Source organism: Lissotriton vulgaris, chromosome 4_1 (genome assembly GCF_964263255.1).
Source record: "Lissotriton vulgaris chromosome 4_1, aLisVul1.2, whole genome shotgun sequence".
Taxonomy (NCBI): Eukaryota; Metazoa; Chordata; class Amphibia; order Caudata; family Salamandridae; genus Lissotriton; species Lissotriton vulgaris.
Window position 1 is genome coordinate 1,547,101,753 of NC_141691.1, and position 26,717 is coordinate 1,547,128,469.

The 26,717-nt window shown below is 45.1% G+C and overlaps 1 protein-coding gene across 1 annotated transcript in view; it reads right to left on the reverse strand.

The window, feature by feature from the left end:
- Positions 1-26,717, reverse strand: part of CA8 (carbonic anhydrase 8 (inactive)) — a 644,063-nt gene that overhangs the window by 521,737 nt on the left and 95,609 nt on the right. The window contains exon 2 of the mRNA XM_086965784.1: positions 5,733-5,924. Coding sequence (XP_086821910.1) covers positions 5,733-5,924 — 192 coding nt within the window. The remainder of the gene's footprint in view (positions 1-5,732; positions 5,925-26,717) is intronic.

Genomic DNA, 26,717 nt, shown 5'->3' on the forward strand with positions numbered 1-26,717 from the left:
ATGAGCATCACCAGCCACGCCATCCTTCTCACCTGATTAATCTCCAGTTATAAGGCTCTCATTACGAGTGGTCCAGTAATCACGATGAGGCCGGTAACAGGAGTTACTAGCTCCACGGGGATTACAAGTGATGTGGTAATACTGCTTGCAAATGGGGAATAATAGGCGGAAAACAGTGTAAAACCCATGATCCCTACATGTTATTTTTCGTTCCAGCAGCTACCGTCATAATGTCCTTGTGAAGGTGCGGTAAAACTATGCAGTATGGGTGATACCGGATATGGTATCACTGTGCAATACAACAGGGCCACTTGTAATGAAGGCCTAACAACAGTCAAAGCCAATTTGGTGCTGGTGTTGATCCATGTAATGGTGAGATTTGAGGACAGCCATGTTAACGATATGATAGGTGAAGTATTGAATGGGAATTTACATAGATATGCGTTTTTGTTATCAAATTGAGTTTCTGTTTCTATTGTTTTCAGTAAAGCTATATTTCAAACCAAATGTTTCTACAAAAGAAATGAATATGCATACCTGAATATGCTGGAAAGTCCTGCCTTGTTCATCAAAGAGCAATAAACTGGCATCAATGTGTGATTGTCTTCAGGTGTGACCAATTTGAAAAGGGAAAAACAGCTCCTCCCATGGAGAAGTACTTAGGCTGTTTTGGAAGAGTGTCCATTGAGAAGAGATATTTGTTCTCGTGCAGCTGGGATTTGTGTTCTGTTTGAACGTTTGGAAGAATTGTACTGTGTTGTTGTTGGTTTGTTGGACTCTTGGGATTTCTGAAAATAATAAAGGCTGCATTTCTGCAAGCAGCATGTTATACTCTACATCATAAATTTTTAAAGTAGTTTATTGTTTGCTGTTAGACCTGACACGCTTTTGGTAGTGTTTCCCAAAACCTTTAGTTTTTCTCACAGGATTTACTGATATTCTTTTAGTGGCTTTAGGGCTCTGGGCACTTCCCACTGTAAATGCAGTGTTAAAGTGCATGCACCTTCATACACAGATTAGGAAGTGCTGCCCAGGGAGTGAAGAACACCCATATGTGTTTTCAATACCTAGGAGAACTGCTCTTCCGAAAGGTTAACATGGAGTAATGCTTTAAAATATTTCAAGCTGCAATAGTGGCTTACAGTGGAGCAGCCTCTTAATGTTTCTGATAATTGGATTCACAATGAAAAACCCTCTCCTGTGGTAAAGAGGGATTAGTCATTAATAGCTTAGTAATGCCACTTCTAGATGGGTATGCCCAGACATAGGTCCCTTGCTTGCTGCGCCACTGAATTCAAGCTAGACTGGCAGATGAGGGGTGATACCCCGAAACCAGTCCCAGGAGGCTTGTTTCCAGACCAGTCTGGCTTGGCAGTTCCGGCCCGGTCTGTCTTAGCAGTTCCAACCGGACTCTTCCCATGAGAAGCAGAGTCAAGACTGATTTGCATTTCTGCCTATAATGTATAAATTTCTCTATTATGAATTGTTACATGTTGAATGCTATTATCATTATTGTTCCTGTGATTAATTTTTACAAAAATGCTAATATAAAACAAAAAAACAAAGAAAAGACTGATTTGCACATGGCTGGGTCCAAAATGGGGGGGGGTGTAGTGAGCAAAAGAACAATGGATGTAACCCAAATCTCTTGACTTGGGTGAATGTTTGATTTCTTCAGCATTCCATCTATAATTTGTTGCCGCAGCACTTCTTGAAAGTTGGCATTTCTCTGCTCTAAAACTCTTTGTGTGCCCTTTAGTCTGACTCCACTCCAAACTGGACTCTGAGGGAACACATCTGTGCATTCCCGAGAGACAGCTATAAACATTGGGCATGAAAATGGAATGACAGAACTCTGCCATTTGAGGGCTGGCTACATTAAAGGAAGAGGTTTTGACACTTGGCCCCTGGGAGCCAGATCATGGCCCCACTAAATATTAAGATCTGAATTCCATGGCCTCCATACAAAAAGGACTAAAACTATGTGGAGACATCCGTAGTTCAAAAGGAAACCCTGTAAGCCACCCCCAACTTCAAAGGCACACTACAGTATAGCTACCAGTGCCATGCTTCAGCAGGGAGGCAATATACTTGTGGGGATGTGGGACTGAAAATTCTGGGACTGCGTTGTGCACGCTGCCGGAGGAATCTGTTGTTCACAAGGAGGATTACTGCTATTCGAAGGGACCATGGACCCTTCCTGAATAGTGGCTGGCCTGGGCTGACTACCTGCTGCTGAGTGGCACCCTGAAGTGTGCTCTTCAATGCCTTGTTGGGTTGTCCCCTATTCTCTTATGGAGGTCTCAGAGACATCAAAGACCTCCTGCGAGAGACTCACACCGTCTCCTTGTGACCCCTGGAGAGTGGTGCCCTCTTAAGTGCCCACATCGTCTATTGGATCCCAACTGGTAGCGTGGTGTAAGCGTGGAACTATACATTGTGCCTGAAGGCCGGATTGCTTTGTGCAGAGCTCCAAAAGTACTGCCTGCATTTTAGGCGTATGACCCCTGCATCGTTGGGCCTCAACATGCATAAGTGTCTTGTTGGTGGTGAGCAGATTCACTGGTCGTTGGACCCCCCCATGGTCCACTTCGCCAATAGTGCTGAATTTCTCTCAAGTGACACGCCAACTGCATTCTCATTGCGTGCAGTGTCCTATCCACAGGTTGCAACCCTCAGAGGTAAGGGCGTACTCCTAGTAGTGCCTCACTCTACCTCGTGCAGCACTGCTGAGTGATCGGAAATGTCCGATGCAACATGCTTCAACACACATCAGACATTGTGCCTCATATCCAGGGAGGTATGGAATTTGAAACCCTTCATTGTGTGTGAACAGAACTCTCTGGTGCAACTCGGATCAATGAGCACAAAACGTTGTGCTTCATTTCCAGGGAGGTACCGAGTTTGCAAATCTTTACTGTGTGTAACCAGAACTGTCTGGTGTGACTTGTATCAATAAGCAGGGAGGTGCAGATTTGTGTTCCATTGTGCCTGGATTGCCTGGGTGCTACTTTGATTGACGAGTGTCTGACGGAGGCCCTACTTCTTCCGAGAGGCTCCCCTGCTTTAGCCCCCATTTATCAATTGTTCCTTCTGTGCCCACAGTGCAGAGGAGCCACTGCCCTCTTCTCACCATCCCGCATCGCCAGGTAGCATTGCCTGGTGGTTAGAGTAATTTTCTGGGCTAAGGAATGCTCAGAGAGCAATCAGAAGTGGGTCAAGAGACTCCGTAACCCCCCTGTGCTTTGCAGCACTGGCTCGTGCTGGAAAGTACAGTGTGGTATCCTTTGATTGAACGACTGTCACCCTAACTCTGCTTCTGCTTCGCACACCGTGGGTGAACTTCCCAAGCAGTGGCCAAACCTCTTTTTGTTGACTGCTGCCTAATTTGCCCTGTTATCTACCCCTGGCTTTTTCCATGGGACTCTGACTAAGTGTGACTCGGTCTGCATTTGCCCTAGAATCGGGGGGGAAGGTTTTCTTTAACTCTAGCCTCTGGGTGTAGGGTAATCGGGGTTAGCTGAAAGGTGGAGGAGGGCTTTTCCCACAGGGTCTACATGTGCATTTTCAACTGGCCTGCAGGATAGCAGTTGCACCGCATTACGGTGCTGTGTGCATGTGTGTGCAAGTGCGTTCCATACAGACTTGCCTGATATACATGGTACCGAATATCGGTGCTGAGTGAGTGTGTGGGAGTTACTGCCAGTGATTCAGTGCACCACACGGCGGTGTTGCTTTACATGTCGATTCTTGCCAAGAGAATACTGCATTTGACATTCTTTTTTACTTGTGCAGCCTTGGCCCACAGCGCTGTTTAAAAGCGGTGTAATGATCTGTGTGTATACATTACTGATATCCTTGTGATCTGTGGTTCACCTTATAACTGTGTAGTATTGAATTTTAATAATTGCTTGGGTGGCCTCGTTCTGACAACTCTTTGCACCGCATAAGGATGCTGGGAAGGTAAAATAGGATCTTTCTCAAGTGTGCATGGTACTGATCTCAATTTTATCACAGTTGGGCCTAGTACTGCTAGTCATATATCCAAATGTGATTTATGCCCAGAAATACATGATGTTCATGTTATGTTAGTTAATGTGTGTTTTGAATGGAAACTTAATTTATTTTGTGAAGTCTCTTTTGTGTTGTTCGGTATATTTATTGAGAATGCTGTGCCAATGCTTTTCACATTGCCTCTGTGATAAGCCTGACTGCTCAATGCCAAGTTACCCAAGGGTGAGCACAAGTTATACAGTGAGTGTAATCACCCATCCCTGACGGGAGTGGTAGTTTCTGCCTGGCTAGGGCCTCGCCTCAGCCAACGAGAATGTGCCAATTCCAACAGTTGCTCTAATTATTCAAGTCATTGGCAGTCTTTCGTGGACGTGTCAACCTAAGGTGAGCTTTTGCTGGGCTCTTCACAGTTTTAATTGATACCTGACTTGTTTCTGAATGACTGATGTTTCTTCATTGAATTGATGAGTTCGTCTGTGAAAAGCTGATATGGAGTAAAACCATCACTAGATTGCGAGTATCGGCGTCCTCTGTCAATTCTCCTCTTGTCTAGCTTGTCTAAGCAGGACAACGAGGGGCATATTTACAAGCCCCCTGCAAGACCGGAAATGCTACTTTTTGTGACACTCAGGCGACGTAGATTACAGAATCATTTCTATGAGGTCATGCAAAGCCACTATGTGTGGCTTTGAATGACCTCGTAGATATGGAGTAAGACGAGGCAGGGAAAATCGATGTATTGCCTTACTCTTCACTCTGGAGTTATTCCATGGATGTTGAAGTGGGTGTAAACCTTGGGAAGCACCAAATCCTTACGCCACCCAAGGTGAGGCATAAAGAGGAGAAATTCTGTAATTTTTTTATTGTTATTTCCTCCTTCTGTGTGTGCTGCATTCTGCAGCACTTATATAAAATGAAAACACCTCCAAGGATTGCTTTTGTGCAGGAATGTGCCCCTTCCTTCACAACAACAATCGTGCAGACAACAAAGTCACCCTTTGCACAATGGTGCAAGGGTGCCTGCCTTGGCGCTAAGCAGCAGAAACGGCGCCAGCGCAGGGGTAAAGAACAGGAATGTTCTGTATTGCATAAATGCAGTGCACTCTTGCCCTTTCACCGTGGCGTAGGGCAGCACAGCAAGGTGACTTGCTGCACCGCCCTATGCTAAACCCCCTTAAATGAGGGCCCTATGTTAGCAGAGTTTGATGCAGGCATGAGTGGGGCAAATCACACGTTTCCAGCTGGTATGCCCTCAACCAGCAATTACATGTTCTTTCCCCTGGAATGGGCACAACCACGCAGATAGGGGATACCAGAGCTTTTTCTCCGGTTCCAGGATCAAATCTGCTGACATTTTACACCTGCCCAGGCAGAAAGTGTCAGCAGGAGGGCTGATGGGGGTTGGTTTTGGGGTTCAGGAGGTCTGTGCACTCGGCAGGGTAGAGAAGTCCATGGGGAACGTTCCGTCCATATGGGAACACCCTTACTATCTAGAAATGTCATCTTGGTGCGATGCTATGGCTTCCTTGAAGTCACACTACTAGATCTCATCTTCTACAATGCAAAGTTTAGTATGTGTGTATTTTCTCCATTATATCAGCTTTCGCGTCTTGAAGAAAGACAACATCACGTTTTAAGGTAAAAGATCTGTTGAGTGTTGTTTCCCTTAAAAGAAGTCATCAATAAATTGAATAAACAATATGGCTGACGCAACATACCTGACTTTGACTTCAGAACAATCTGTACGGTATGCCCATCGTTCACCACTTCTGAATCACGACAAACGACGTAGTTTGGGGACAGACGGACATCCAGAAGGGAGGGGTCATACAGCGCTTCTCGAGAGTTCAGGTTAATGGGAGACTGATATTCTCCGTTTGCTTCGGGGAAGAGCAGCCCCCACTCGACTCCTGGAAATAGAACAAAATAGACAACTCTGAGGCATTTTCACATACAAATGCACAAGGGGCTCTTACAATCTACACAAGATTCTGCTGTTGCACCTTTTTAATGTACTCTGCGTTAAAGTAAAACAATGAGAAATGGCTGCTCAAACTTCTCAAATGTGTTTGCACCTGTGGGTGAAGCCTATAGGAGTGAAAATGTTAAGCTCCACAGTCAAAGTGGAAATCAGTATTCTGTGGGACCAGTTCTCAAAAACGTAAATTTAGTCAGTTGGTTTTGCTCTACATCTGGAATAAATGGCTGGGCTTTTCTGAGCTCACAAAAGATTGCAGGAGTACTTTCATTTTTTTACATGAGTACATATACATGTATTGATTTGCTCAAGTGAATATCAATACGGGCAAAAGCACGTGTTAAAAAGTTTTCTGGTTATCTTCACAGTGAAAAATATTTTCCCTTTGGATGATTTCTCCTACGTCTCGAGGTACAGGGAGATATGGTGCTCTGTAGGGCACAGCGTTAAGTCCCATGTTGCTCGACACATGACACCACTAGCTCAGGAAGTGAAGCCACGGTACTTATTGTGTCCTATGGAGATAACACACAATTGAAGTTAGCCTTTCACCAACTGGATGGCACAGTTGTACAAAATTTTCAGAGGTGCCTCACTGTGGTGGCAATGTGGATGCACAACAGTTGTTTTAAGCTTAATCCGGATAAGTCAGACATTTAGGGCTTTTGAGACTCGTTCCCGCTAGACATTAGATGTCTTTGGCCCACCAGAATAGGGCACCCCCCAATTGCGGCTGTGGTAGCCGAAAAAACAGGTAGCACATTTGTCAAGAACCTATCCTTTAAGCCGCAAATATGGCCCTGACAGGATGTTCTATTTGGTTATAAAAATCTCTAAATTCGCCTATTAAATTCCTTCCTGTCCATATACGGAAAGACAATGTTCATGCTCTCACCACAAACAGACTTGACTATGCCAATTTTCTGCATCGGGGCGTGGTGTGGCTTGTAGAACTGCTAAATAAACTACAACCGGTGCAAAATGCTGCAGAATGCTTAATCTTGAACATCCCTTAAAGGCAGCCTATCCGCGGAGATCTCAAGGTACTGCATTAGTTCCCAAACAGGCAAAGAGTCAAATTTAAAGCCTTAGGCCCCGATTCACAAAAGAAATCTGAGACAAAAACCTTAGTTTAGGACTTTCGGTATTCACAAAAGGCATATAGTAGTAGTAAAGTTAGGAATCCTAACTTTACTACTACTAAATGCCTTTTGTGAATACCGAAAGTCGTAAAGTTAGGATTTTGTCTCAGATAACTTTTGTGAATCGGGCCCTTAATGGTTACTCACCAAGCACTGCACAATAAAGGCCTAATTTGCATACAAGAAAGGGTTAATGTTTATTTACCTAACAGCACTCCGATCAGCCTATTAGGTCCTTTGATGTATTAAGCTGGATACCCAACCCCTGTCCCAGGCCCCCAAACTAGTTGGAGATGTAGTAGCCGATTCCCACAACTTCCATGCCTGGATGGACCAAATCGTCTCGGATAATTCCGACTCCAATGGCCACCATGCGAAATGTCACAAAAGAAAGCTGAATGCACCCTGGTTCACCCAGACCCTAACCGATAGCCATCTCCTTTGCCGAATACTAGAAAGGAAGTGGAGAAAAACTTATGATGAGGCCTCAAGAACACTCTATGTTCAGCAGAGGAAATTATACCTCTCCAGCATAAAAGCGGCTAAAAAGGAATATTTTACTAAGGCTATAAATGAAGCTCACCAAAAACAAAAAACTGTCTTCTCAATAGGTAAGTGCTTTACCCACCCTGAAGCTCTCACGCCCGAAATCCCACCGTCCGAAATTCTGTGTAATCAAATCGCAGATTTCTTTGTGGATAAAATTGTTAATATTCAGAGAGACTTTCCCCCTCCCTCGATCACTCCTCATGAGGTAACTGATAACTATCCCCCTCTTTGCAGCTTTAAACCTGTTTCCCTCCAGCATACACGCAAGGCAATTCTGGCCTGCAAATCAGGAGCCCCAACCGACTCCTGTCCTCCTAGCATTCTACACCATCTAATCGAGGTAGTAAACCCCAGCATTAATGCCATCATCAATGAATCTCTTCATTCAGGGATAGTGCCCAGCAACTGGAAAAAGGCTATTGTGAAGCCCCTGATGAAGAAGCAGAACAAATCTCCAACTGATCTTACCAACATGCGCCCCATTTCACTACTACCTGTTCTAGGTAAGATCACGGAACAGTTAGTGCACGGAGAGTTAAAAACATTTGTAGAGACTCACAACATCCTGCATCCTCAACAGTCGGGGTTTCGCTCCGGCCATTCCACCGAAACAGCCTTGATAGAACTATCCGACTCCATCAAGTTCCTGCAGGATGAGGGAAGGCAAGCCGTCCTCATCCTGCTTGACCTAACAGCAGCGTTCAACACTATCTCTCATGTCATTCTGATTAATAGAATGCAAGAGATTGGCGTGACAGACACAGTGTTGGCATGGGTAAAATCTTTCCTGTTTAACAGGTCCCAAACTGTGTCATTGGGTCCCTACTTATCCAGCGAAAAACCCACTACACCAGGAGTACCCCAGGGGTCCATATTAAGCCCACTTTTCTTTAACATCTATATGGCTCCCCTCCTCACTGTGTTAGCGTCTCATGGGATCCTCGTCACGTCATACGCCGACGACACCCAACTTGTCGTCACCATCGATAAAAAGTGTACGGACGCAGACTTGCGAATTCGGAACTGTCTCACTGATGTATTCCAGTGGCTGAACAAAAACCACTTGAGGTGCAACAGTGCGAAGACCGAAATCATACCGCTGGGTAAAGACCTATCTTTCTGCCCGAAAGAATGGTGGCCCATAGGATCAGAGGCCCCACCCAGTGCAGTGTCTTTCGCGCGGAACCTAGGCGTGCAATTTGATTCATCCCTCTCTTTTGATGACCACGTCAGGATCACTGCTGGGCGCTGCTTCGGACTTATTAAATCCTTAAAGAAATTCTTCGATTTCCTCCCCATTGCAGCTAGAAAATCGGTCGTGGTAGCTCTAATACTCTCCCGACTCGACTACTGCAATGGTTTAATGGCTGGAGTAAAGAAGTCCACTCTTAGGAAGTTACAAAGTATACAACACGCGGCTGCCAGATTGGTACTGAAACTCCCTAGAAGGTCATCAGCCTCAGCAGCACTAAACTTCCTTCACTGGCTGCCACTTCATAAAAGAATCCTTTTCAAACTTCTACTCACTGTGTTCAAATCTACGAAAACTACAGGGCCTTATTACCTTGCTAATCGTTTCACGCATTACAACCCCACACGATGTCTGAGATCCTCAGGGACCAATCTCATCACGATCCCGAGGTTCAAATATAAAACTAGGGGTGGGAAAACTTTCACCGTCCTGGCAGCAAGGGCGTGGAACAACTTGCTCGTTAACCTCAGACTAATCGAAAAGGAGAGTCTCTTCAGGAAACTACTGAAGACATGGGTGTATCAACAATCAGACACCTCTGTTCTGGCAGCTATCTAGATTCTCACCACGTATCACTTACACGCATGCTCAGCGCCAAGATGCTCCTTCCGGAGCCAAAGTTCGCGCTTTACAAATACCCATAAATATCAATTAAATATCAAATGTTTTGCTAAGGTACACTAAGCTAGAGCAGGAAGAAGATCTTTCTACATGTGGGCAGCAGGGCTATGAAATGCCAGGCCTAAGCTTTTTTTTCAAGAGATTGAATTGAATCAGCTTTCAAATCTGGTCTTATGACCTTCTTCTTTAGAGAGATCTAGTTGATTATTTGTTATCTTAGTTGGCTTAGCACGGGACTTCCCTTTGGAAGCAGCTGTTCGTGCTTTACACATAGTTCTTCACTCGGTCATTCATGATTCCCTTTCCCTACACCCACAAAAATGTAGGGGATGGGTTTCCCTCCAAATTCCTTCCCTAGATATAGATCTACTCCTGGCTTTAACAGGTGTAAATAACACAGAGTGGGCATGTGCCTCGCAAAAGTATATCATTACACGCAGACGTTTGAGTTCTGGGTGTTCTTTTGCATTCAAAGTCATTTCCACCCAGGAATACCCACTGCTACATGCTGGGAGCAGGTTTATTCCCGCATAATATTACAACATATAGGTGTAATATTACCTGTGATTACGTCTACTAACAAGGATGAATTGTAAACTTATCCAGTGAGAAATCAAGTTGAACTTTGGTGGGCAAATGCTTTCTGAATCAGCCCCAATAGAGCACCAATTCCTTCCCTCGAGAGATTCACTTACTCAAGTGTAAAAACCTGCAGACATTACAGACTTTTAAAGAAAGGGCTGGGAATAGCGGAAGAAAAGAGAGATGGGAGGGATGGAGACGGTTCTATGCAAACGTTTATGGTCCCTCAACAAAATAAGACCTTTGAGGAAGTAAGATATCTGGCGTGCATGGTTTCCCATACTGTATACCCTTCTGAATTCAAGTGTGTAATTATAAGGTTTGAAACGGAACTTGGAAAATCACCCCACATTTTATTCGAGTGCTGCGAAAGGAGCTTCACCACAGAAAATACTTGTTTCCTCTGCTTAATTACAATAAATCCCTTACAAAACTATACCGTTCAGAAATCTGTCAAGAATAAAGGGAGGGGAATGGTCTTTGATTTAGAAGCAATCACTATCATATTTTTCCAGACTTGTTTCCTTTTTAAACACTACAAGAGTCGTAAATTTAACATAGGAGTACATGTAATACTACTCTCCAAGACTGACGTATATCTTTGTGAATTAGGCCCCAAAAAATGATCGAACGAAAGCGTTGCTATATTTGAAAGCATCTGTTTGGAGAAGCATTGTAGAAAACGTTGAAGCACATGAAGCTTCAATAAAATGGTCACTTCATTGTGATGTACTGTATTGTTTTCAATAGCTAGTATTCAACCTATTTAGAGGTATTAATAGGTCGAGCTAAACTGTGATTTCATAACCCACTTTTGACTCAGTTAGTTAAAACGATCTATTTTAAATATACAGTAAAAAAAAGCGAGACCGAAGTTTTCGCAAAAGTACATTTAAAAAAAAGCAATTTGAATGTCATAACAGCGCTGCAAGAAGCACATAAATAAATTATGAACAATTGCAATTAATGTACATTATTACACACTGTTGACTTTGCAGTATCCCTTTAACGAGATGCCTAGCTAACGATATCCCTCAGTATTGCAAAGATGCCGCCTTCATAAAGAAAAAGGTGATATCCATGCCTTTGGCTTTGCACTATACACATTTTTAGCAGGAACAGTTTACTGAAATATGAAGAAGAAATGAAATACAAGGAAGGACCAGAAAATGTGTGTAAAAAAAAGTGTAATCGTGGCAGAGCCCTCCATGCACACAACTAGGGGGAAAATGCACTCAGAGTACAATAATTATTTCTGCAAGCCATCGTGTGGCTAAAACATTTCAGTTACTGCCAAATCAGTGTCTAGCTGTCTGTTATCTAGCATGAAGACATAGGTTTCTTGTTTAATAAAAAAGTGTCTAATAGATGGACCGGCCATCCTTCCTGATTCCATCCAAGGTCGCCTTCAGCAAAGTATGACTTCGTAGTCAACATCATTGTGCCTTTTGGGGCTTGTAGGATTGTAGATATGAAGGAGAAAAGTGAATCTGTAACTATTACAATGCACAGTGCTATTGGTTTAAAAGCTATGACAGAGTGGAGACGACCCGCCTGACATGGGTTTATTGTCAACTTCGACCAATTTGCTGAAACGTCTACTGTGATTTTCATGAGCACAGTCTTGTCTGCCACTTCCAGAGCCACTCACGTTATGCAACAATTGAGGGCCATTTTATGCAGCAGGGTATATAAATCATACGGTAAAGAAATGCACATTATTTGTCAAATTAAGTGATTTATAGTTTTATTACAAAAGTAATGCCCACTGCTATAGAATGTCATGGAAAAGTCATATTTTCACTCGAGTGGGGAATACACTTAATCAGTAGATCCGATGTAACGTTTTGTGCACAATCAAGGAACGATTTTACCTTTCATGGAAGTACCGACTACTATTTTATTAGCACTGTCATTTATAGCCACCTGACTAACATATACATAGCGTTTTACTCAGATATGTACTTCTGTATGAATGTCTGTATACAGGGCATGTCTCTTTTATTATGTAAAGCACAGTTGTCTAACTCAGTTTGAGATTTATTCACGGATCACGCTCGATAATGCTACAAAATGATTTGAGAGTAGTCAGTACTTTAAATGGGAAAAATAAGTTAAGGGACCCACCAAATGGAGCCGTGGAGTAGGGTGGAATTTGAGGTGGAGCTATGAGGGGGGCTAAGAGGATCCATTTGCTAACAAGATTAAGATTTTCTCAGTGCACATGTGTGCATGAAGATAATGAAACAATTTCTGCTATCTTTATTATTATTTTTGCATGTGCAAAAGGGTATATTTCCCAATGTTTTTCAAATTTAAAATGTGTGCAGATTGCTTCTGCACTTATGGCAGATGGACAACTTTTGAATATTCACTTTTCCACAATAATGCATTCTGTGTGCAGTCTGAGAAAGAAACCTAGACAAGCACATTCCATGATCCAGTTAGTAATGACAGATGCCACCTCTACTTATCTTCTATAATGTTCCTGTTGTTTCCCTATGGTGGCGCCTTTAAAGTATCTTTTGTAATGTGGAACTAGTCAGTTTAAAAGAAAAGTTGTAGAACTCCATGTCGTGATTAGGAAATTACCTTATAAGAGGAAGAATAGCATTACCCCTCCCCAGCCAAGGTCATCGAGAAGGCCATCAACGCTCAACTTTCAGGCTTCATCGAAGAAAATCACATCATTGACACCTCCCAATCTGGTTTCTGAAGCAATGACAGCACCGAGACTGAGCTTTTCCCCACCATGGACGACCTCGGCTCCATCATTGACTGGAGCAAACCACAGCTCTCATCCTACTGGACCTCTCGGCTGCCTTTGACATCGTCTCCCACCGCACCCCAATCATGAGACTCCACAACACCGGCATCCGAGACAAGGCACTGGACTAGTTCCACTAATTCCTTTCCTGCTGAACACAGTTAGTCAGACTACCCCCTTTCTCTTCAGAAACTACAGAGGTCAGCTGTGGAATGGCCCAGGGTTCCTCCCTGAGCCTCACCTTCTTCACCATCTACATGGCTCCCCTCGCAGCTGTTGTCAGAAGCCACGGACTCAACACCATCTCCTATGATAATGACACCCAGCTGATCATCACCCTCACCAATGAACCCACAGCCGCAAGAATCAACCTTCACAATGGAATGAAGGCTGTTGCTACCTGGATGCAAGACAGCTGCCTCAAGCTCACCTTGGACAAAACCAAAGTACTTATGCTGAGACCCACCCCCTCAGCCTGGGTTGATTACTGGTGACCTTCCGCCCTAGGAACCCCACCCACCTCTATGGACCACGCACGCAACTTTGGTATCATACTGGATTCCTCGCTCTCAATGAATCACCTAATCAATGCAGTATCCTCATCCTGCTTCCACATGCCTAGCCTGCTTCGAAAGACATTCCGATGGCTCCCCACAGAATCCAGAAAGACGGACACCCACGCACTCATCACCGGTAGACTGGAATACGGCAACACACTCTATGACAGCTCAGGAAACGACAGAACGTCCAAAACGCAGCAGCCAGACTGGCCCTTGACATCCCCCACCACAGCCACAAGGCACAGCACCTCCGACAACTCCACTGGTTCTCTATCAACAAGAGAATCACCTTCAAGCTCCTCACACATGTCTACAAAGGCCTCCAAGACGCAGGGCCAGAATACCTGAACCACTGCCTCGCTTTCCACACACCCACCAGACAACTCTGCTCCGCCTAATTTGCTCTGGCCTCCATCCCACGGAACATCAAGACCAGAACCGGAGGAAGATTCTTCTCCTACCTCCCCACCCAGACCTGGAACACCCTGTCCCTCAACCTCAGGCAATCCGCGTTGTTGACCCAGTTCAGGAAGGACCTGAAGCCCTGGCTCTTCAACTGAACCTCCAAAGCTGGATCGATCAGCAGGCCCCCTTCCCCACTGCCTTGAGACACTCACATGTGAGTAGCCATGCTTTACAAACCCCTGATTGATTTTATAATCAGGGTCACCCACAGACCCCTGTCCACCAAGGATCTTTACGGTGACACTACCTGGGATAGAAAGCGAGGTCCTCTTGCTTCTTAATCAATCCCTTGAAGCAGGGCACGTCCCCACTAATTAAGAGAACTAAAACATTTCAGGCTAATTTCCCAACTCCCATTCCTTGCAAAAGTGCCGGAACAGCACGTGCTAAAATCCCTGTCACACCATTTAGAAGATAACCACCTCTTACAATGCAACCAGGCAGGATTTAGGGCATACCACAGCACCGAATTAGTAATGCTGTCCATGCTGGATAACCTAAGACTAAGGGGCAATAAGCAAAACCCATGTTCCCTGGTTTTGTTGGACCTATCCACGGCATTTGACACGGTCAATAATGACCAACTATTGTCGCGGATCTCAGAGGTGGGCATCCAGGGCACAGCCATTGCGTGGCTTACATCTTTTCTTAGGGGTCATTCCTAGAGAGTACAGCTGACTGACCATGTGTCCGACCCAGGCATACTCTTGTGCGGGGTACCACAGGGCTCGGTGCTGTCACCTCTCCTTTTCAACGCCTACCATCAGCCCCTGGTAGCTGCATTGAACCACATGGAGTGCCAGATCTATAATTATGCCGACAACACTCAAATTACCATCTAGATAGACAGCTCCCTGACCGCCCACACAAGAATTCAAAACATTCTAAAATTGACTGTCAACTAGATGACGGCCAAGACCCTCAAAATTAATCACGATAAGACAGAGGTATTGGCTGTCACTTCAGACTCCAACCCCTGGAGTGATTTCTTTTGGCCACAAGAGCTAGGCACCTATCCAGAGCCAGTCTTGGCCGTAAAAAGCCTGGGCATCAAATTGATGCCAAGCTCTCCATATTCCAGTAAGGTGCCGGCAGTAGTGGGAACATGTGTCAGCATGCTGAGACAGCTGCAAAAACTTGCCCCCTTCTCACCTTCACCACACATAGGGCCAGATGTAGGTAGGCGAATACCGGTCGGTAACGGCCCAAAATCAGTAAAATCGGCCGTTACCTACCGGTATTTAGAAAATGAGATGTAGGTCTCAAAAATGTACCGAATCGGAAAATATGAATCGGTAAAATACTGAATCTGTATTTACAGATTACATATTTTCCGAATCGGTATTTACCAATACCTTATTTACCGAGTCCTTATTCACCGAATTGGTAAATAAGAAATCGGAAAAAATGCCCATCGAGATGTAGGAAAGGCTAAAAATACCGAATTCAATGAAATTCGGTATTTAAGAGTCGGTATTTGCCACAGACTGAAAGCAGGTGGTAACCAGGTGCAGGCTAGAAAAATGGGCCCAAAATTCAACAGTGTTGCAAGAATGGTGGCATTCTATGTGATTGCGAGGAGGCAAAGGCTGCAAGTCAGAGGGTATGGAGAAGAGAGGAGCAGGTGTACAGGCAGAGGATCACCCTGTTCCAATTGACTGAGCCTGAGATACTTCAGAGGTACAGGCTGCACCCCACAACCATCATGGACTTAATAAGGGACCTCCACCCATACCTGGATCACCCAACACCCAGGGCCCAAGCCATCCCACCCCATGTACAGGTGCTATGTAGCTTACACCTGCTTGCCTCTGGGAGCTACCAAAGTGTGATAGCTGCAGTAGGTGGTGTATCCCAGAGCTGTCTGTCCCGTTTTTTCAGGAAGTTTCTGGATGCCATGACGCAGAGAATGGAACATTACATCCGATTCCCTGACACACCTGCGGAACTTGCAAAAACAAAAACTGACTTCTATGGACTGGCACACTTCCCGCACGTGATAGGCTGCATAGATGGCACCCACATTCCCCTATGCCCACCTGCAGCCACTGAACACATCTACAGAAACCGTAAGTCAACGAAATCCATCAATGTGCAGGTGATATGCAATGCCGGAAACATCATCACAGACATAGTGGCCAAATTTCCTGCGAGCACATATGCCTCCTACATCTTCCAGAACAGCGGAATATACACAAGGCTTGTTGCTGGAGATTTTGGTGATGGATATCTGCTAGGTAAATAAGTGTAACACACCCTAAAATGAATGGCAGATGAATGTGACATGCGAATGTAACTCATGTACCTCTCATTCCCTCCTAGGCGATAGTGCATATGCCCTGCGTTCCTTTGTGCTCACACCGTACCTCAACCCAACTAACAGAGGCGAAAGGCGATACAATGTGGCGCACAGGTCAACTCGCAACGTAGTGGAGCGAACATTTGGACTCCTCAAGAGCAGGTTTTGCTGCCTCCACAAGAGTGGAGGTGCTCCACAGTACACCCCCATCCTGTTTTGCAAGATAATAGTGACCTGTGCCATTTTGCCAAATCTTGCCACCAAAGAAGGCACAGAGGTGGAGGTGACACATCACGAAGACATTGATGATGACCAAGATCATGCAGACCCCCAAGCAATAGGACCAGCAGCAACAGATGGGAGATTGAGACGGACAGAAATTACACGTCGATATTTTTAGGTAATGTATGACTCATAGACAGGTATAGTGTTTGACAAGTGTAGTTTAATAGTCACTACATCATCATCACATAGGAAAAGCCATTGTCCATCAAAGTATATATCCATGACTGCTTGAGCTCAGTTACCGTCACTGTGTGCAGTCGTGTGGAACTGCGGCATTGGTCAGTGTTTATGTCCATGCACCACATTGCGCGATGATGTGGCTGGCTATCAATATCTCGGCTGGGGCCTGACTCAGCATGGCTATGCCTGCCGCTCCTGCGCACCTCTGGTACAGGTGTGCTGGAGCCACTCCTGCTGGTTGACCCCTCTGTCTCCTCCACACCCGTGTCACCAGTATTACCTGTGTTAGTGGTTAGCATTTGCTCCATCGCAGAGGTCACCCTTCCCATGCCCCGTGTCAAGTCTGTGCAGCAGTGCACAATTGCATCCAGCATGGATATAGAGCGTCTGCAAAGTAGTGACATCGCAGTAGCAAATCTGTTCATTGCGTTCGTCTGCTTCCGCATGTACTGCCGCTCCCTGCCACGCTGTAGTTGATCCCTGTCCAACTTATCCGACAGTACACCCATGTATGTGGAGATGTCTGTTATCCCCTTTGATATTGCCTCCAAACTACATGCTATGTAGCCTATTCCTTTGTCCATGTTGGTCGTTTTGTTATTCATGCAGCGAACCTGCCTATGCACAGCTAACAGTGCTTTGGCCTGCACGCGCTGCACTTTGACCATTGTGGCCTCCAGGCCACAGAAGACGCTCTCACCTTCCTGCCCCTCGCCACCCTCACGTGTCCTCCTGCCAAGGACACTGGTGCGCGCAGCGCCTGCTGTAATCTGTGGTCTGGCCTTGTCGGCCACAGATGCAATTGTTTGAGGTATAACTTCCTCATCCTCCGAATCAGAGCTTTGCAGGATCCTCTGAGGGGGCTCATCAGTCCTACTTGCCCTTCCCTGCATGGCCAACCTGGACGTTGCTATGGTTGTAGGCGGTGTGCTTAACAAATCAGGAGATCCAAACAACAACGGTGATTGTGGGACAGGTGTTGTGGCTCGCTCTGGTGGTGAGGCTTCCTAGGTGGTGGTGTTGCCTCCTTCTACAGCGCTGTGACTTCTTTTTTTCTTCTCTTTCTCCCTTCTCTTAGCTGCTGGTGCCCTCTCCTCCCTTGCTGGTTCTGGAGTGTGTGAGGACTCTCCTGTGGAATCAAAGTGACATAGGGTCAATGTTTTTGTTCACCTGTGTGTATTTCTTGAATAAATCATTTACACACCTTTGCACAGTGTACATTGTGTGGTTGGTGATGTGTGTGGCATGCCTTGCAGAGTCTTGTAGTGTATGCATTGCATCTATGTACTCATGACTACGTGTACCATGATGCATTGCTGGCACCAAGTATGAGCTGTGCAGCAGTGTAATGTTTCTACACAGTGGGGTACGGGTTCAGGTTGATGGTTGTGGATTAGGGTACATGCCTCTTACCTTGTTTCTTTGTTGCTTTTGCTGTGCTGTCCAGGTCTCCAATCCCATGGATGCATTCTGGCTCCATGGTGGTTTCAACAAGCTCCTCCAACTCAGTCAGCTTTGGTGCTTTGCCCCTGCCACCTCCTGTCAGTCCAGCATCCTTTTTTAGTGCAGCGATCTTCCTCTTGGTTATGATCGCTTTTTGATGTCCTCGGTGTCCCGGTGGGTCACACCAATGGCATTCACTTTGCCCTGTATGCCAAGCCATATGTTCCTCTTCACAGTCTCTGCAACATGCAGAGACTGTCTCCCGAAAATTTGATTGTCGTGGCTTACGATTTCCTCCACTGCCACCTGAAGTTCTTCTTGGCTGAACTTAATCTTTCTTTTGCGCTCCCCACCATCCTTTGGGCCTTCATGTGACTCCATTTTGTAGCACTGCTTGGCTGTGGATGCTCTGCTCCTCTCACCTCAGCTCAATTGTTTTTTCAGTTGGTGTGCACCTGCATGGGTGTGGCCACTCCCAGGTACTGGGGAGGGTTGCTTCATTCTGATTGGTTGGATTCTCTGGGCCTTGGTTGTGGGGTGTGTAGGGTGTCCCTGATTGGTTGGCAGGCTCACATGTCGTTTTTTGAAGTTTCTGATTCGGTATTTACCGAATCGGTAAATTCCGAATCGGTAAATTCCGATTCGGACAACCCATTCATTCCTATGGGCCTGGAGGCCCATAGGAATGCATGGGTTTCACCGATTCGGAATTTACAGATTCGGAATTTACCGATTTGATATATACCGAAATGAAATACCGAGTCATTCGGAATCGGTAAGTTTTACCGAATTTTTTGCTACATACCATTTTCTGATTCTGAAATACCGATTCGGTATGAGTCGGTATTTAAGAATTGGTAAATGGAAATTACCTACATCTGGCCCTAAGACTTGCTGTATCAGCCATGATACTGTTGCGACTGGACTATGGCAACTCCCTGTAATCGGCCTCCCAGGAAAACCGCTGGCCAGATTACAGTTTATAATGAATGATGCCGCCAGACTAATTTTCAGAGTGCCTGGACGAGCCCACGCCACCCCCTTCCTATGTCAGCTGCACTGGCTCCCTGTCAGGCAGAGAACAAAGTTTAAGGTCCTTTGCATCGCACATAAAGCCATCTATGGCCAAGCCCCTAGATATATCAAAGATCGTCTAGTCAACTATAGTCCCAGTATGGTACTACGGTCCTCGGAGGCCAGCCTGCTGGCCTGCCCCTGCTTCAGCTTGTCCTCCCCAGGAGGAAGAACCTTCTCAACCTCCATCCCTCAAATTTGGAACAACTTGCCAGAGAATGTACGTAAGGAACATGCCCTTCTCCCGATCAGGAAAAAGTTAAAGACAGTCCTTTTTTCGGAAGCCTGGGGTACAATCTAATCAATGTCATCTCCCCACGTGCTAGGGTAGGGCTCTCTCTCATAGCTCTTAGAGACCTGCAGGTGATAACGCGCTCTACAAATACCAATTAAAAATACAAATACCAATTACAAATAATTGAATTAATTTTGGAGCTAAGCTACCTTTTCCATTACGTGTAGCCCCTTAATAGTGATGCATTTGTAACTCATTTTCAATTAACAATTGCACTTTTCTCATCTCCTTTTCCCTCATTCTTTCTTCTGCTCTCTCATGCTTTCCATAAGTCTCTTCCCTCCTCCTTTCTTGAAGTATATCTCTGATTCCTTATCTGAATCCTCCTATTTTCTACAAAATATTGCTCATCTTCACCCCTCATTCTTCCTTCTATCATTGTTTCTCATCCTTGTGTCTCCTTCTTTACTACCTTCTTTCACTCTGTCATCTACTCGTCTCCTCATTCCTTTCGCACTATACTTTCAGTTTGTCTCTATTCTTTTTATCTGCATCACCCTTCAAATGATTTAAAGATGCACTTGCAAAACTAAAGATTGGACATCGCAGCCAGCCATCCAGTCAATCATTGTTATTCTCGCAGACTGACATTCATACACATTATACACCAGAAAGAGCTATCTGTCAGAGAATCAGTGTCAAACAGTGTTAGTCTCATGACAGAAGTCAAATATCTGATGCTTGCATTTTGCAGCACTGGCTTGCCACCTTATAGTCAGGGCCATTGGAATTCCTGCTATTCTGTATTATTTCTGTATTATAATGGAATTGCCATATTTGCCAAATAAACCACTATCTGCTGCATAATCTGCAGAGTTTATGGAAAAGCAATTGTTTCCAGCTTAAACTGATCAAAAGTTAGAAAAACCATGGCAACGTGTTCCCCTGCAGTGGAAGGCCCTATGCATAGGTTGGCTGGTCAGCTTTGCGTTTCTTATTACTATATCTGGGTATTAAACTGGCACAAATATGGTGAAATCGTTTCCTAGACAGTGTTACTAAATATCAAAATAATGAAGTAAAACTATTGTATATGTGCCGCATTAGGCCGCTTAATTTGTTTTGTCTTGCTGCGTAATTTAGTCACCCCTGCCACAAAATTTGGTCCTTGCCTGCAGCATAATTGTAGTTGCACAAAAATATTTAAACAACACACTAGTGCTGCCACAACCAAACCAGTGACACACAATGAAATGCTGAGCCAATTTAAAGCATGACTGTGACTTTCTTTGGGCACGAGTGTATAATGTTCGAAATAGTTGAAATAAAAGAAGTGGTGATGGACGGAGAGCTTAGGTGATTTCTCGCAGACATTGAGGGGTATATTCACAAGAACGTGTGATAACTACCGCAAGAGTAGCGTAACGCAACTTTCAACATCGCAGCCTACCGCGGGAAAATAACCCTGTGTCAACGTGGAATTCACAATAAGGCAGAAGCATGCGATAGACACCAGATAACGTAGCAAATGTCCCTATGAATGACCCTCATTTCAGGCAATCTTACTCTCTAGACAGCATCTGCTCAGTGGCGGTCACTCTTGACCCTCCATATCCCCATTCTCTTTCTATCTCTTTTGTTTCTTTCTCTGTCTTTTCCTTTTCTTGTCACACAGTTTCCTGCACAAACCTATCTCGTTCTTTTAAGTATTTCTTGGAGACGATTAAACATGCTATGGTGTCATAAAAAGTGTCTGGATGTTTGTCTTTAGAAGCTCAGATGTTAAAGCTTTGCATCACTTTTACTTTCAGTTTTTTTCTGATATCATGAGGGGCAGGATGATGGTGGAAACATTCATCTTTTGCAAATAGTGGCAAAAAGCTTCTGCTTTTGGTCCCTTAAAATACCTTGGCACCATCTAATCATGCCATACACAGACCCCACTAGTACATAAACATGTCTAGCTTAGCAACTCTTATCCTCACTCCTTTCTCTTTTTAATAGATTCTAGGCTGACATACTTGTAAGTATACTTCAGCAGCTTTCCCTTTTCTTCCTTGACTTCCTCTCTCTGAAGCTCCTTGTGTGTATAATTGTGAAACTCATTGTGTTTGAGCACACATGTAGGATAAAAGTGTGAAGAAAAATATTTTTGAGAAACCGTGTTGGAGATTTTTAGTACGCATGTGTGTGTTTGTGTGTGTATATAGATGTTTGTGTTGATGAGTAGGTGTATTTTTTGTGTGAGTGCTAGGATGTGTGAAGTGCATCTAAGAGACATTGGAAGACAGAGTTTGCCAGAGGCAGTTAAAGATTTGCTACTCATTGCATGCAAGAATTTACTTTGGATATTGTAGCTGTCAACATTTACTTTGCAGAGAGATGTGCAGAACTGCCCTCCATGATCACTCCTTTGTAGCTTTTTAACTTGACTGCTTTGCACTAAAATCCTCTATTTGGACAGTTTTTAAAAGGAACCTTGAATGAGACCTCTTCAAAACTTCCTATGAAGGTCATATTTAAGACAGATCAGGCTTTGGTTAGTTTTGTTGTGCTAATGTTCCTTAAGATTCACACTTTGGCCCTGATTACGTTGTCAGTCGAAGTTGCCTCTGACCAACACCGTTTAGGTGAGGTAAGCTCCCAACTATAGGGAGTTCCGCACACCTGATTGCGATGCGACCACATATGGTGCGGTCGCAAACTTCCATTTCTCTATTGGAGCCTGTGCGGCGGGCTTAAACCACCTGCAGCTCAAGCTCCCATTGAAAAATGGGAGTTTGTGAAAATCCCGGCATCTTGTGGCAGGCAGCTCACGGCGCCTGCAATATGGTGCAAGGTTTTTCAGGGGCAGGCCCAAAAGAGGAGGGCCAGGGGGAAGAGGGGCATGCTAGGGACCCCAATGTCGCTTTCTGAGAACTTTTCTATGTTGGGAAGGCCGACATGGAAAGGCGAAGGGAAACTTACATCATAATCCCAAAGGCTTAAACGCTGTTCTTAAGGGATACTGAGGAGGTTCCAACTGACCGGCGGGCTCCCTGAGCCCATCAGAAGGCATTGGTCAGTCCCTCCGACTGCTGCCTCTGGCCACATACATCCTAATGTGTATGTTGGACCATAGCAGACGATGCGGTTTGCACCACAACCGACAAGCCACAGTTGCAGTCCTAACCGCATTGTAATTAGGCCTATTGGACTTGGCCCTTTTTGGCTAAAGTTCCCTAAACTTTTTGCCTCTCCCCTAGACCTTTTTTCTGACATGATGTTGCCAACTGAGATGCTTTGGGCACTTTGCCACTGCTGATCTGTGTCAAAGTGCAAGTGCTCCCTGTATATGAAGTGCAATGGTAATTGGTTGTCCATGATTGGTATTTTTGCCTTACTAGTAAAGTCGTTAGTAAAGTGCACTATGTGTGCCAGGGCTGGTAATGCAAATGCTACTAGTGGGCCTGCAGCACTAATTGTGCCACCCACACCAGTAGCCTTAAAGAGAGAACTCCGGCCTGCCACTGCATTGCCTGTGCGCCGTTTGTTAAACTGCCTTGTTGTCCTGACAAGTGCACCCACCCACCTTACCCTTCCCTGTTTATGCACATCAGACACCCTTATAGTAGGTCCAGGGTACCCCCTGGGCAGGGTGCAGTGTATGTTAAAGGTAGGACATGTACAGAGGCGGGTATCATGTCCTGACAGTGAAATACTCTCCATTTCGTTTTTCACTGTTGAAAGGCCATCTTGCCCATAGGACTGAATGGAGAGGCTGAATAAAATGTTTCCAGCCTATCTTCCCATAGGCTTAAGATGGAGAGGTTAAGTTTAGTATGCTTGAACTCACAATGTAACAACACATCCTTTTGTGAAGGTGGTGTTTGCGTTGTGTGTTTAGAAACCCCACTTTTAGAAGTGGCTGGTTTTTTGTGTTCTAACATTTCTGTGTTTCTCTGCCTCATTGTGAATTGACTGTCTGGATTTAAATGTGATAGGATCTGGGTAATGTCTTTATCCTGGGGAGGAGGTGAGACAGCAACAGGCTGACCTGCATCTGGAGTGTAGGGGGGAGGAGTAGACCCTGGAGGTGAAGAGGTCTGGGCTGCCGCCATAAAACAATGGCTCCATCTCCTGCTGAGTGATTGAGAACCCAGACCACTAATCAAAGGAAGAAGGTATCACTGGCAAGGAGACACCCAGAACTGATTTGGACAGGGGTCAGTGCCCCCTTGAACACAAAGACTTCTAAGACATTTAGGGGTATAACTATGAGAGCAGAAGCCCCTGAACATTGGAATGGATTGATCAAGACTGAAAAGGATTGAAACTACTTCATGGTCAAGAGGGACCTCTGCCAAGGAAGAAACAGCTGAGGAGACTGAAGGAAAGGACTGACCCTTGCTGTGTGTTCTTGGGCTGGCCTGCAGTGTGCTGTTTTAACTAAGAAGAGGCTAAGGGACTTTGCTGTGTGCTGTGTCCCCCTGCTTGAAAGGACTTTGCTGTCTGCTGTGTCCTGAAGTAACTTGTCCCCAAGGACCCGAGGAGAGCTGGATCGCTGTTTTGGAACCTCAGGAACATAAGTTTCTCAGCTACACTGTGTGTGTGTGCGTTTTGCAGCCTGAGACCTTTGTAAGAACTGCCCCATCATCGTGTGCACTCAAAATCCAAGGGAGTCTCAGCAACACTGTGTGCGTGTGCATTGTGAAGCCTGAGATCTTCGTGAGGATTACCTTGTGAGTGTGTGCACCTGGAATCCAAGTGAGTCTCAGCGATGTTGTGTTTGTGTGCTTTGTGCAGCCTGAGACCTTCATGAGGATTGCCCTGTGATTGTGTGCACCTGGAATCCAAGTGAGTCTCAGCGATGCTGTGTACGTGTGCTTCGTGAAGCCTGAGACCTTCGTGAGGATTGCCCTTCGATCGTGGGCACCTGGAGTCCAAGTGAGTCTCAGCAACGCTGTGTGCGCATGCTTCGTGCATCCTCAGACCTTCGTGAGGACTGCCCTGTGATCGTGTGCACCTGGAGTTCAAGGGAGTCTCAGCAACGCTGTGTACGTGGGCTTTGTGCAGCCTGAGACCTTTATTAGGATTGCCCTGTGATCTTGGGCACCTGGAGTCCAAGTGAGTCTCAGCGACGCTGTGTGCTTGTGCTTCGTGCAGCCTGAGACCTTCGTGAGAATCGTCCTATGATGGTGTACACCCAGAGTCCAAGTGAGTCTCAGCGACGCTGTGTGTGTGTGCATTGTGCAGCCTTAGACCTGCGTCATTGCCATCGGCCCGGACCGGCATCCCCAGAGGAGCTGTGCCGCAGGTCCGAGCCTGTCTTTTCCAATGAGGGAACTTGAACCAAACTCGTCGGGGGGGCGTGTTCCACTGCCCAAGATCAACGAAGTCACATAGGAGGCCCAAGTCGGGAGGAGAGGAGAGTGAGCTCGCACCCTCCCGGTAACGCTCAGCAAGCATGCATGTGTTGCGCCTGGGGCGGAGTACGGGCTACGAGAGAAACGCTCTCGGCCTTTCCTCAGTTTGCAGCGTGAGCCTCCGCTGTAGTCCGTATTGCAGTCCGTACTTGCCGAGGAGTGGCAGTACCGGGGCCGGAGTGTGGAGCTACAGTTTGGTTTACATCATACCTGGGCTGGGGGGCATATTTTGACAGCAGCTGGCCGCGAGTCAACAGGAGTGGCATAAAGACCGCCCGGAGCACCGTGACTGGTCCCGGAGTACATTATTTTGTTATTACGAACTGCCTGATTGTTGCATTACATCATTCTTGTATTACGAACTGCCTGATTGTGCATTACACATTGCATTATTTCCGCGTAACGAACTACCTGATTGTTGCATTACGCATTGCATTATTTTTGCATTACGAACTGCCTGATTGTTGCATTACGTATTGCATTATTTTTTACATAATGAACTGATTGTTACATAATTAACTGCATTATTTTTACATTGCGAAGTGTCTGATTCTTGCATTACAAACTGCATAGCATTGCATTAGGACAGCACTGGATCATCTAGAATTGCTCATTAATACTGCAAGAACATACAAGGCCTTGCTGGCCAAATAACCGGCCAGGTAAAATATGACAAATACGCATATGTTGGATTTTTATTGTGTGGTCTTTTTATATAAACATATACTTGTTTTTTATGAAACTCATGTGGAGTCCATTTGTGGTGTCATCATTGAGTTACTGAGAGCGGGGTTGCAAATACTTCGAGATAAGCCTGACTGCTCGTTCCGAGCTACCAAGGGGATGAGCAGGGGCTATCTGAGAAGGTGTCCTTCCTTTCAGTGACTTAGAAGCAAGGGTCCCTATTTGGCGTAACAAGGCCCTGTGTCACTTATTTTAAAAAAAAATCCTTTAGTGAGAGCATCTTAGCCTATATCTAAATATAGCCTTTAGAATGAGTCAATTTCCAAGTACTTTTATTTTTTTTTAATCATTTATACCCATAACTAACGAAAAATTGAATTTATGTGTTGCAAACTTCATTGTCAGCTGATGATAAATTGGTCTATTTACATGCCGCGTAGGCTGAGGAGACATGCTAACATTGAGCATTTGAAGTGGATGAAGTTTGAAAATCTCTAACCATGGGTGCCCATCACCCTCTGTTACACCACTGCAAGCAACACACTTGATTAACACTTGATACAATATGCCAAAAGGCCGACTACTTGTGTGTTAAGTGATTGTCCTGCTATGGTTGCAAGATGAAGAAGCAACCGACTGCATAGCGGGTATGAATGTTCCTATATTAACGCACAAATAGCCATATTCAAAAATAATATTTAACTTAACATGAAAGGTTATAAGGGCAGGAGACAAAGTGAATTAAAAAGCATCAGAGAGCTAATGTGCCTGATGCAGAGTTCTGTGTTCAAGTCTTTCACTTTCTTCATGTTCAGGATGTTTTCAGGATTCTTCTTGAAATGTAATTGTTTCCAGGAAGCTTGTTAGAAACTCCTTGTCGAGTCTTTCTCGTGATAACAGTAGGGAATAGGATGTCATAAAGGGCAGTTAGAGGAGTGAAGGCATTCTGTATATAACTTACAGCTGAAAATCCTTGAAGGATAATTCAATGGGTGATGTGGCAGCACAGCAACCTTTGTATAACTGCATTTTTGGTTGATAATGGACCTGAGGTTTGAGCAGAAGAAGTGGTTTGCCTAGGATCACACAATATGTTGTTGAGTGCAAGTTAGGAGCATAAACCTATAACAGAAGTGCCTTGGCCCTTGTCCTCGGTTCTGGTCCAAATGGAAACTTGTGTTT